The sequence below is a fragment of the Oryctolagus cuniculus genome, chromosome 5 (assembly GCF_051225735.1).
Source record: "Oryctolagus cuniculus isolate XC-2025 breed Fujian yellow rabbit chromosome 5, ASM5122573v1, whole genome shotgun sequence".
Classification (NCBI taxonomy): Eukaryota; Metazoa; Chordata; class Mammalia; order Lagomorpha; family Leporidae; genus Oryctolagus; species Oryctolagus cuniculus.
The window spans coordinates 139,651,822-139,664,188 of NC_142871.1; the positions used below are offsets into that span (position 1 = coordinate 139,651,822).

Genomic DNA, 12,367 nt, shown 5'->3' on the forward strand with positions numbered 1-12,367 from the left:
GGGCATGGACAGGCTCCCCAGAGCAAGGCTGCGGTCCTCACGTAAGCGTGGCTGTGACGCACGCTCACTGCGTGGGTGTTTCAGTGGGTAGAGCCCTGCCTTGTGATAGCATCTCATTTTAATTGTCTCAAGTTTGTGTCAGGTGGGAACCCTAGCTTACCCTTCTTTATATCCTCAACAGAGTGTGCTGGCTCATCAGTTGGTGTGTTTTCTCCTCATTCTGTCACCGGGCAAACAACACAGCATGAACTGAGGCTGGCTCTTAGGTAAAGCCAGCGCAGCTCCTGCTCAGAGCCATCTGTGAGGTCACGGCCAGAGCCAGAGACCCAGACAGAACGACCATGTCCTTGCTGTATAAACACATTACACTTTATTATAAAAAAGACCAATAGATAAAGAGGTGCTGTGATCTGTCCACTCTGCTCGGCCCCCTTTGCCCTCTCAGTGACAGGTGGAGGGGCAGAGAAAAATCCAGAAGGCACGTGCAGATGGAGGCCAGCAAGCAGGAGAGCCAGCATTTGGGGTGAAGGTGTAGGAGGACAGGGGCAGCAGGGAACACAGATGAGTCCTACGAGATAAAGCCACCAATGACTTTTGCACAGAAAGAGACAGAAAAACAAGCTGAGCGGGGAGCGCCATCTGGGAGGGCGTGGCGTGCTCCCAGGCGGCCGAGGCTGCAGTGTGAGCAGAAATCCCCTCCTTGTGCAGCCCCACAGCCCAGCGAGCCAACCCAGGGAGGAGGCCGCGGAGAAGGCTTGCGCGGAGCAAGAGTGAAGAACCCCGGGTGCAAGGTCCGTGGTCTTCTCTCTGGAATCTTCCTCGCTCCAGGGCATGGAGAGGAGGGAGAAGGAAAGAAATCCTCTTTTCTTCATAGCTTCTTTTGTTGTTCTGCTTTTTGTATTTTCATTAAAAAGAGAAAGAAAAGCAAGGGTCCAGGGAAGTCAGAGACAAGTCTGTTTCTACATCAGTCACGAATTGCGGGCTCTGCCCTCGTGGTCCCCACTTCCCGCGGCCCCCACCCACCAAGACAGTGAGGGCGTGGCCTTTCTGCGGCTCCCTCCATCAGGTGTGGCCCAGGTCCCAGTGTCCTGCGTTGGTCTTCACCCCACAGGTCCCTCTTCATCCTCCGGCCATCGCCTCCTACAGAGAGCGCTAGCCTGTGTTGTTCATTCTTTCTTCTCTTGCCTCCCAGTCTAAAGCCTTCTTGCTAATCACCTCCTCCCAGCAGGTCTCAGCGGAGAAGCAGCAGCAGATGGAGAGTTCATGCTGTCCGTCCTTTCTGCCCTTCCTGGAGTCCACGAAATCGACATGTTGAGTCTCAGTCGTCGTCCAAGACGGAAGCGCGTGGAAGATGTGGGCGTGGCAGCTCCTCAGCCGTCACCGTGGGAAGGGGATCTGGCCGGTGCCGAGAGTCTGCTGCTCCATCAGGTAGACCGGGTAGGAGTTGGGGCCCCCCTCGTCGTCCGGCTCGTTGTCCTCGGCGTCCTGGGTCCGTACACGGCGCGTTCGAGTCAGATAGGAGACCTGCGGTTGGGACGAGAAGCGGGGAATGAGAAGCGTCTGCCTCACCATCTGCCTCCCTCGGCTCCCCGCATCCCAGGCCCTCTCTCCTGTCCTGTCCAATCCTGAACCTTCGGTTTCCTTCTTCCGCAAACCTTGATCTTCATTCCAGCCCCAGATCCAATGCACTGAGTCCCAGACCCCAACTTCAGCCCCCTCTGTCCTGTCCTTCTCACCTTGATACCCTCTATCCTCACACACCCCCACTTCTATTTTCAACCCCTAAATGTTCTCTTTCACACCCTTTCCTTCTTAGCCACGCCTTTCCCTCTTAGCCACGCCCTTTCCCTCTTAGCCACGCCCCTTCCTCTGGGCCACACCCCTTCCCTCTGGGCCATGCCCCTTCCCTCTTGGCCACACCCCTTCCCTCTTGGCCATGGCCACTCCCTCTTTCTCCCCAGTGAAAGCTTCCACTTCCTGTTGGTTGATTGCCTGCCCTTCGGTTTCACCACCACGACCCCTCTCTTGCCATCGCCTCCCCCACCACCCCTCTTCTCCCAGGCTCTCCCCTGTAACCCTGAGCCCTCCTCCCAGCTTCCCTGTCTCATAGTTTCATTCCTCTGGGGCACCCCTGTCCCTTACCAGGAAGATCAGGCCGAGGAACATCAGGAAGAGGATCACAGCCACCAGGACCACAATGACTATGGCCCACGCAGGGAAGGGATCGTTCCCTCCCGTTTCTCCAGCGTGGGCACCTTCCTGGGTGACGTCTTTATCCTGATGGCCATGGCTCTTGTTGCCTGGAACTTCTGACATAACAGAACCTGGGTCCAGTCTAGCTGTGGTGTTTGTAGAGGACCCAGTGGGTACCTGATGGGTGACTGCAGTTTTATTTAAACAGGAAGTAGTGATGGATCTCTTTGTTGTAATCCTGCCTACAGGTCGTGTGCTTTCTGTGGCGGCTGCTGTTTTTGCTGGGTTTTCCGTGGACTGTATTGAGGATTTTCCGGTCTCAGTGGCCAGTGTGGTATTCTTTGGGTGTCCTGTATGCTTTTGGGAGGCACTTGTGGCTGATGTGGTCTTTTCCGGGTTTTCTGTGGACTTTGTTAGGACTTGCGTCATAGTCCCGTGCACTGATGTGATCTTTGCTTCATGTCCTGTAGGCTCTACTGGGAATGGTGTGGTCTTCTCACTGACTAATGTGGTCCTTTCGTGTTCCATAGGGGTTTCTTGGGTACTTATGCTGTTTGCATTGGCCAACGTGGGCTCTTCTTCATGCCCTGTAGGGGTTTCTTGGGTACGTGTGATTGTCCTATGGCCTGGTGTGGTCTTTTCCTCATGTCCTGTGGGCTTCCCTTGGGCACCTGTGACCTTCTCGTTGGCCAATGTGGGCTCTTCCTCATGTCCTGTAGATGCTTCTTGAGTACTTACGGTCTCCTTGTTGGCTGATGTGGTCTCTTCTTGTCCTGCAGGGGTTTCCTGGTCATCTGTAGTCTTCTCGTTGGCTGGTGTGGTCTTCTGTCCATGCCCTGTAGGGGCTTCTTGGTCATCTGTAGTCTTCTTGTTGGCTGATGTGGTCTTCTGTCCATGCCCTGTAGGGGCGTCTTGGTCATCTGTAGTCTTCTCGTTGGCTGGTGTGGTCTTCTGTCCATGCCCTGTAGGGGCTTCTTGGTCATCTGTAGTCTTCTCATTGGCTGCTGTGGTCTTCTGTCCATGCCCTGTAGGGATTTCCTGGTCATCTGTAGTCTTCTCATTGGCTGCTGTGGTCTTCTGTCCATGTCCTGTAGGGGCTTCTTGGTCATCTGTAGTCTTCTCGTTGGCTGATGTGGTCTTCTGTCCATGCCCTGTAGGGGCGTCTTGGTCATCTGTAGTCTTCTCGTTGGCTGGTGTGGTCTTCTGTCCATGCCCTGTAGGGGCTTCTTGGTCATCTGTAGTCTTCTCGTTGGCTGCTGTGGTCTTCTGTCCATGCCCTGTAGGGGCGTCTTGGTCATCTGTAGTCTTCTCGTTGGCTGCTGTGGTCTTCTGTCCATGCCCTGTAGGGGCGTCTTGGTCATCTGTAGTCTTCTCATTGGCTGCTGTGGTCTTCTGTCCATGCCCTGTAGGGGTTTCTTGGTCATCTGTAGTCTTCTCGTTGGCTGCTGTGGTCTTCTGTCCATGCCCTGTAGGGGCTTCTTGGGTATTCATGATCTTCCCATCAGTTAGCGTGGTCTCTTCTTTATGTCCTGTGGGCTGTCCCTGTACACCCGTGACCTCACTGACCACTGTGATCTTTCCTTCATGTTCTGGAGGGACAGGTGTGTCTTGGGCACCTGTGGGGGTTTCTTGAGTACTTACAATCTTCTTGTTGGAGAATGTGGTCAAGTCTCCAGGCCTTGTAGGCTTTACCAGGGGTGCTGTGGTCTTGGCAGCTGATGTGGTCTTCATGTGTTGGGCAGTCCTCAGGGTCGTGTCTGACATATGTGTATTTCCATAATCTGTAGTTCCTTCTGACTTCTTGGGGGTCCCAGTAGCTTTGTCTGATGACCTTGAGGCTTCTGTGGTTTTTTCTGAGGAAGGTGTGGTTTCCCTGTTGACCTCTGAACTGACGGAGTCATGGAAAGGATTTGTGGTCCTGCGTGAGGCGCTGCTCTTGTTCCCTAAAACAGTGCTCGCCTTTTCCGATGGCCTTACACTTGTAGCTGGCCTTTTGGTTGCTGTTGACCTGCTTGCTGTAGACTTGAGACAAGTTGTCTTGCTCTTGGTTGTTGGGGTTGGAGGTCCCAAGTCGGCTGATCCTCTGTGTGCCTCAGCAGAGCTAGCATTATCGGCAGAGCGTCCGTTCCGGATCACCGGGGTTTGCCCTTGATGGCTGGGGCTCTGCTTGGAAGTGGGAGGAGCTTCAGGCCGAGCGGTAGAGCTTTCGCGGTCTGAGGCGGTGGAGTTGTCTAGAGGTTTGTGGACTGCACTGGAACGGTGAGTGGTGGTGCAGCGGCGTTTTGGCTTTTGGGTCTCGGTAGGTTTCGGGGGGTCTGTAGGTCTTTGTCCCGAGTGCAGAACAGACTGCTCAGAGGCAGCACTGCCAGCAAGGGCTGGAGTGAGGGGGAGCAAGTGACCCGACGTCGGGGATTCACCCGTTCTCTGAAGTTCTTGAGAGGTAGCAGCACCTGTGGAGGGAAACAGCAGGTAAGACACCGACCCCGTGTTCTTCCCTGCCTCCCCCCTCGCTAGGAGTCCGTGTTCCCCTAGATCCTCTCCCGAGCCAGTCTTCTCTGAGTGCCATGAGATCAAATCCCCACCTCGCTTCAAGCTTCTGGACCCTTGCTCAGACTCTGCCTGCAGCAAAAATGCTGCCTCATTTCCCACATCTACCCCTCAACTCTTTTTTTTTCCAAAGGTTTATGTATTTATTATATGAAAGGCAGAGTTAGAGAGAGAGAGAGAGAGAGGTCTTCCATCCACTGGTTCACTCCCCAAATGGCTTCAATGGCCAGAGCTGGGCCAATCCGAAGCCAGAAGCCAGGAGATTCATCCGGGTCTCCCATGCAGGTGCAGGGACCCAAGGACTGGGCCATCTTCTACTGCTTTCGCAGGCCATAGCAGGGAACTGGATTGGAAGTGGAGCATCTGGGACTCGAACTGGTGCCCATATAGGATGCCGGCACTACAGGCAGTGGCTTTACCCACTACACCACAGCGCCAGCCCCTACTCCTCAACTTTTAATCTCAGGGATTAAACTTCCGCATTCTCCCAAGCAGATAAGATCTAGCTTCATCTCCGAGCTCAACAAATTCTCTGCTAATCACTCTTTCCCGTTGTCTTCAACACGACACTACTGTCATGTGGGGGCCGGTTGACATCCATGTCCCCCTCCATGCCTGTGGGTTGGTAGGCTGTGGGAGCAGGTGTGGACTTGCATTTTGCTTCACCAGTGACGTGGAATCCCCTTTGCAGGACAGCGCTCAGAGGAAAAGAAATAACCAGAACCTCATCTTTCCATAACATCCCAACTCTACCCTACAGGTAACAGGGTGAGGGACTGAGGTGAGACCTCTGGGAGAACTTCCCACAAGGTTAGCAGGCTGTGAGTGAGAGCAGTAAGTGTAAGAAGCGGCGAGGAGGAGGAGCAGAGGGAGATGGGAAGTGTTCACATCAGGAGGTGAGGGAGAACAAGAGCCGACCCAGCCCTGCGGCACCCCCAGGCCTCTGGAGCCCCCTCTTTATGTCCCAAAAGCCTCCTGTCGGTGGATGAAGGTGCCCTCTTGAAAGGAAAAGACATTTGGGCCGGCGCGCGGCTCACTAGGCTAATCCTCCGCCTGTGGTGCTGGCACACTGGTTTCTAGTAGCCGTCAGGGTGCAGGATTCTGTCCCGGTTGCCCCTCTTCCAGGCCAGCTCTCTGCTGTGGCCAGGGAGTGCAGTGGAGGATGGCCCAAGTGCTTGGGCCCTGCACCCCCATGGGAGACCAGGAGAAGCACCTGGCTCCTGCCTTCGGATCAGCGTGGTGCACCGGCCGCAGCGGCCATTGGAGGGTGAACCAACGGTAAAGGAAGACCTTTCTCTCTGTCTCTCTCTCTCACTGTCCACTCTGCCTATCAAAAAAAAAAAAAAAAAAAAGGAAAAGACATTTGTCTTAGAGGTTCCAACAGCAGCAAACAAGGCAGCAGATCCTGGGAGGGACTGGCTGCATGTCAGGACAGCGTGTGTGTGTGTGGAGGGGGGACAGCCCGTCCGTGGACAGAGACAGGTCTTAATTCCATGGGGAAACAAGCAGATGGGGCCAGAGGAGCTGTCTCTGCTATCTAGCCGGGACAGCGGGAATCAGGAGATCACCCAAGAGAGTGGCTGAAATTTCCAGGCTGTTAGCTCAAGGCGGCAACCAGAACCTGCACCTGCTCCCAATCACGGGAACCAATCCACCCAGCTGCCGGCTGGCAAGCAGCAGTGGGGGCTGGGGAGCTCCATCCTGGGATGAATCTGGGTGGGCCAAGAGTGGGGTGGTAAAGAACCCTGGGTGCCTTCAGGGAACTGAGGTGGGGGGAAGGGAGGGGCCTGCACTTCCGCCCCGGCTCTGACATGCCAATCCCATGCTCTGATTCCCGCGACTGGCATCCGCTGGGCTCTGGCACCTGCTGCTTGCCCCGTAGACGTGGTCTTCCAGGATTCTCTTCCACCGTGACTGCTCTCTCCCCTCCCATCAGGCTCCTGAGACCCTGCCCACCTGTCCTATTGCACAACTGAAGAACCTGAGTTTCAGGAAGGAACGTACCACACAGCAGTGGGACGGCCAACCCCCTCCCCCCCCCCCCGCCCCGAGCACTCACGGAGACACAGGACACACACTCACTCTAACTTTCCACAAGAACCCTTTGAGGCTGAGAACTACTCGTGGCCTTGCCAACTGCACGCAGGAGGAAGCAAGGCTCAGAGACGTTAAGCAATCTTCTCGAGAACACCCAGCAAGGAAGAAGTTGAGCCAGGCTCGGAACGCACATTCTGGGTTGTAGGGCCCAGACGTTCCTGGTTAGGACCACAGCACACCACCTCAGGGATGCTCTGTCTCTTGGGGAAAGAAGGACAGTGACACTTGTGAAACTCCTGTATTCCAGGTCCATGGGAAACCATGAAGTCCAAACAATGGTCACTCCATTGTACACGTGGGAAGGAGAATGAACAAGGTCAAGGAATTGGCCAAGTCAGGATTCCTGCCCAGGTAAATGCCTGGTGACGTGACAAGAGACCAAGTGACCAAAGGAGCGGACAGCAGTCCAGAGTGGTGACTCGGCCGGGCTGGAGAGACGGAGGACGAGGCTGGAGTCCAGGACTGTGTCCGTCACCAGCTCTGCAGCCTTGCCCCGGGGTGGTTAAACGCTCTGCCGCTCTTGTCCTCAACCGTGAAGAGGAGCAAGGATGCCGCCCACAGCAGCTCAGTGGGAGGAGTCAGACGCGGGGTGCGCAGAGGGCTCTGGGAAGCACTGCTGATCCCAGCTGCAGTCTGAATTGGCCCATGCTTTGTGCTGCCCTCCTCACGGCTCTAAGGGCAGCCTGAACCCACCACCTGCCCTCCTGCCTGGAGCAGCCCAGGGGTCGCTCCTGTCCCACCTGCTCCCTCCAGCTCTGTCAGTAGGCAGCCCCTGCACTCCTGGGCCACTTCTCCTGCCATGTCTTATCAACATCCATTGCTTCGTAGCCCAACAGTGGGCGCTTTTGTCTTGTTCAACCCTATGTCTGCAGCCCAGAACCGTGTCTGGCCCATAGGAGGGCCCTTCCCAAATATGCACTAGATGAAGAATAAAAGAAAACTTCAAGACTAGGGGCCGGCATCGAGGCACAAGCTGGTTAAGCCTCTGCCTGGGACACCAGCATCCCGTATGGGCACTGGTTCAAGTCCTGGCTGCTCCACTTCCAATCCAGCTCCCCGCTAATGCGCCTGGGAAGGCAGCATAAGATGGCCCAAGTGCTTGGGCCACTGCCACCCAATGTGGAAAACCCAGATGGAGTTCCAGGCTCCTGGCTTTGGCCTGGCTCAGCCCTGGCTGTTGCAGCCATCTGGGAAGGGAATCTGGGGATGGAAGATCTCTCTGTATCTCCCTCTCTCTCTCTGTAAATCTCTCAAATAAAATAAACACAAATTTTAAAACAGAAAGAATACTTTAAAACTGATGAGAACTCTTTAGAAGTCTCGCTGGTAACCTTTCGTTATGCACATCAGGTAAGAAACACACGTATTGGTAACCTCCAAAAATTGGGAGGCTAAGCGATGACTTCAGCTCTGTTAAGTCACTGAGGCCCTGAGACAAATGATGTGGAGAGAAGGCCTCCAGCCTGCAGGTGTGCAATGCTGGTGGTCATTCAACTAACAGGCACCGTCAGGAACCAGATGCACAGAACCAGGTCTTGGAATTCCACCTCCTCATTGCACAGCTGTGGGCCTGTGCTAGTAAAATCTGGGGTGAAGCTCTGGCGGGGCCTTGGTCCTGAGCCCACCCAGGCAGCAAAGCAGGGCCACGCTCCCAGGATGAGAGGACCATCCCTTCTCTCCAGGTCTCCCAGGAGTGCAACTTTATCTCCCTGAGAGGTTTCCACCGTGAGATAGTCATTTCACTTACTACACCGATGGCCTGGGTCACTGCGCATAGGCAGAGTGCAGAGAGGAAAATCTGGCTTTGGCTAAGACACTGTAGGTGGACGCTCAGCCTTGGGGTAGGGAAACCCCAGAACATCAAACTACATAGATCTCCAAAGGCCTCTCCCATCAGCTTCCTCCTGTTTGAAAGGGAGAACATTGGCTAAGCCACTCACGCCTTGTGGCAGAGGTCAGAGGGCCTCTCCCGGAAAGGCATTTCCTAGTGTTTCTTGGGGTTCTACCCCCCAAAATGGCTTACTCCATTTACAGTAATGTAGGTAAATGCTCCTTAAAATGTGTATACAGTAGGAGCTCAAGGTGCGATCTAAAACTTAGGCACAGAAACAAAAAAAGGAGCACTCAAGGGATACAGACTCAGCTGGTTGTCTAGGTTCTCTAGGGCGGTCAGAGGGAACTTATCTTTCCATTCCCCACTTTCCATAATGAGCACACGTTATCGTTATCATAGAAATGAACTCGAGGCTGGCGCCGCGGCTCACTAGGCTAATCCTCCACCTTGCGGCACTGGCACACCGGGTTCTAGTGCTGGTTGGGGCGCCAGATTCTGTCCCGGTTGCCCCTCTTCCAGGCCAGCTCTCTGCTGTGGCCCGGGAGTGCAGTGGAGGATGGCCCAAGTGCTTGGGCCCTGCACCCTATGGGAGACCAGGATAAGTACCTGGCTCCTGCCTTCGGATCAGTGCGGTGCACCGGCCGCAGCGCGACGGCCGCGGCGGCCATTGGAGGGTGAACCAACAGCAAAGGAAGACCTTTCTCTCTGTCTCTCTCACTGTCCACTCTGCCTGTCAAAAAAAAAAAAAAAAAAGAAGGAAGGAAGGAAGGAAGGAAGGAAGGAAGGAAGGAAGGAAGGAAGGAAGGAAGAAAGAAAGAAAGAAAGAAAGAAAGAAAGAAAGAAAGAAAGAAAGAAAGAAAGAAAGAAAGAAAGAAAGAAAGAAAAGAAAGAAACTCGAATAGCACTCGTTGCAGGAAAATGTCCTTGCGGGATTCTCTCAGGACCCCAGCCCCACCTGTGCCGCCCTCCAAGCTGACGTAAGGTGGACTCTGCACCTGTGCCACCCAGGCTGTGTGACACTGGCCCTGGGGTTCCAGCACCAAGCACTAGGAATGACTTCCTACAGGCAAGACAGGACAAACCATTTTTGTGGAATAAGGGGGGTACCCCAGAAGCATGGGCTAAAAGGGGTTCCCCTAAACTGTGGGCTAAGGGGCTTCCTCCATCCAGTCACACCTCATCCCTCCCTGCTGGCCTCACTATGGACACAGGTGCGTGCCTAGCCCTGACCCATCCACCCCAGCCCAGCCTCAACTCCTCCCCGCTCTCACCCACTCACTCTTTTTTTTTTTTTTTTTTTTTTTTTGACAGGCAGAGTGGACAGTGAGAGAGAGAGACAGAGAGAAAGGTCTTCCTTTGCCGTTGGTTCACCCTCCAATGGCCACCGCGGCCGGCGCACCGCGCTGATCCGATGGCAGGAGCCAGGAGCCAGGTGCTTTTCCTGGTCTCCCATGGGGTGCAGGGCCCAAGCACCTGGGCCATCCTCCACTGCACTCCCTGGCCACAGCAGAGAGCTGGCCTGGAAGAGGGGCAACCGGGACAGAATCTGGCGCCCCAACCGGGACTAGAACCCGGTGTGCCGGCGCCGCTAGGCGGAGGATTAGCCTACTGAGCCGCGGCGCCGGCCCCACTCACTCTTTTCTACAGGATCCAAGCATCCGGCTCCTCTTGTCCTTATCCCACCCTCTCCCTCCATCCCACCCAGCCTGGCTCTGGCGAGGCCACACCCACAGGGCCCTTCAGAGCCATTGCCCTCTGGCCTAAAGCAAACCTCCTTCCCGATGGCTATGCCTGGCGGTGATTCACGATGCAGTCCCTTCTGCCCCCTGCTGGCCGCTCCTTCCCGAGCTGCAGCCAGAGGGAAGGGGGACGGACAGGAAGAGCCAGAGAGGATGGGCAAGGAGGCTGGGGGCAGCTCTGGTGCTCTGCTGTCCGCAGACCCTCCGCGCAGGGGGAGGCAGCATCAAGTCAGCCTCAGACGCGATGCACTGCAGAGACAGATCTCAGGCAGCTCAAAGCCCCTGTCCCCTCTGATCCCAGCATGACCCTGCGCTCAGAGGAGCACACCCTCCTAACCCATCACCCTCGCTCAGACACGACCGGAAGACACTGCCAGGAGCTTCTGTGCTCTGGCTGAGATTGCCGGCACCACTGCCGTGAGTGACCCTACCTCCCCCCCCCGAGCCCACCACTGCGTGTCGCCCTTATGAAAACCCCTGCCCCCTGTTGCCCAGGCCCCCTGCACACTGGCCCTGTGCTTGCACCGCTGCTCCTGGTCCAGTCACCATGCACTAAGCCTGCAATTTCACCCCGTCTGTGGAGTCTGTTGCACCCATCAACTCTTCGCACTCACTTTCTCCCCAAAGCCCTGGGCTGCCTCCCAGCTGTGAAATGAGCTGCCGCGAGGAGAGAGGGGGCACCCAGAACACAGTCCGGTGCACCGCAAATGCCCAGGGAGCAACAACGCTCAGCAGCATCCTCCCCATCTCACGGGGGGGTAGACGTCAGAGGGTCCGAGTCAGCTCTAGCAGCTGGGTCTGCACAGCACGGGGTTCCCAGGGGAAAAAGCTTGCCCACAGCCACCCTCGGGGAGGCGGGGGGCAGAGGGCGTCTCGCTCCCCCTGTGCCCCCACCCCCACGTGATCTCTGGTCTCCCTCCTCTCATGTACAAGATGGGAGTGCCAATCACCATCCAGGGATGCGGAGATGAAATGAGACAAAGAACCGTGGGTCTCGGAATTTGTCGCATGCAGCGTGCTCAGAGGAAGGAGGTCCCCAGCCCTGCCCACCCGATGCAAACTTGGAGAAGCCCCTCTGGGTGGGTGCAGCCTTAAGGGCCTTGGCTTAAGGAGCAGAGAGAGCAGGGGAGCTCCCTGTCACTCATTTCTGGGATTGGCCATCCCGCTCCACGAACACCGAGACATAAGCCTCTTCTGAAGTCTGCACCCCTGTGCGCTGACGGTCCCTCTGCCCCTGAAGCATCTTACCTGCCTCCCAAGAAACCAGAAGGAGGAGGAGGCAGCACTGGAAGCCAAAGGTGGAACGGAGTCCGCAGGCTGGCTGCGCCATGTCAGAGCTGGGTGGCAGCTTGGGGACGTGGGCTGAGGACCCCGCGTCTTATATGGAGCGGGGTTTGACGTCACGGGGCCTGGGGCCCCTTGGGACTAAGTCTTAAGCAAATGGAGCCACCCCACCCCACGGGGCTGCCCTGATAACACGAGACCGCAGGTGCCGCGTCATGAGCCAGGTACCTGCATGCTTGCGTAAGGGGTGGGATTTGGGGCAGGGAAAGAGAACCAGGAGGGGGCAGGCTCTTGACCCACCCCCAGTGGCTGGAAGGGTTGGGCAGGGGTGGCCCCCAGCTGGCAGGTTCTAGAAGACTGGGAGCTGGCTGAGGCTGGCCAGGCGGGGGCTCTGGGTGGAAGTGCCCATTCTAATCCATCACCAGCTTCACACTTCGCCCTCCTCCAGCCTCTCGCGTCAGCTGAGCCCTCCACACCCCTTACTCACACACGGCCACTCTTCCTGCCCTGGGTGGAGCTGGCCACAGGGGATCAGGTGAAAGAGCAGAGGAGGGAGAAGCCAGAGGCAGGTGCTTCCAGATGTGCCCCCGCAGCACAAGCCGTGGGAACAGCGAGGTCCAGCAAGCATGAGTCCAGGGGCCATCATCACACACTTCCCTGAGGGGACAAACAC

General features: G+C 56.3%; 1 protein-coding gene across 1 annotated transcript; it reads right to left on the reverse strand.

Moving 5' to 3' along the window:
* Window positions 1-1,377: 1,377 nt before the first annotated feature.
* Window positions 1,378-11,779, reverse strand: MUCL3 (mucin like 3). Its single transcript, XM_089334319.1, has 3 exons — window positions 11,659-11,779; window positions 2,143-4,643; window positions 1,378-1,524 (listed from the first exon to the last, which is right to left on the reverse strand). The coding sequence occupies exons 1-3, from the start codon at window positions 11,738-11,740 to the stop codon at window positions 1,378-1,380; spliced, it is 2,730 nt and encodes a 909-aa protein (XP_089190445.1). The 5' UTR covers window positions 11,741-11,779.
* Between the last annotated feature and the right edge of the window lie 588 nt (window positions 11,780-12,367).

Bases quoted from the DNA above. Each gene is read 5' to 3' on its own strand.
- MUCL3 (XM_089334319.1), bottom strand. From the start codon at position 11,740: ATGGCGCAGCCAGCCTGCGGACTCCGTTCCACCTTTGGCTTCCAGTGC. The intron at 4,644-11,658 runs GTAAGATGCTTC...TTCCCTCCACAG, and splicing joins TCTGGTTTCTTGGGAGGCAG to GTGCTGCTACCTCTCAAGAA. The intron at 1,525-2,142 runs GTAAGGGACAGG...TCCCAACCGCAG, and splicing joins TCCTCGGCCTGATCTTCCTG to GTCTCCTATCTGACTCGAAC.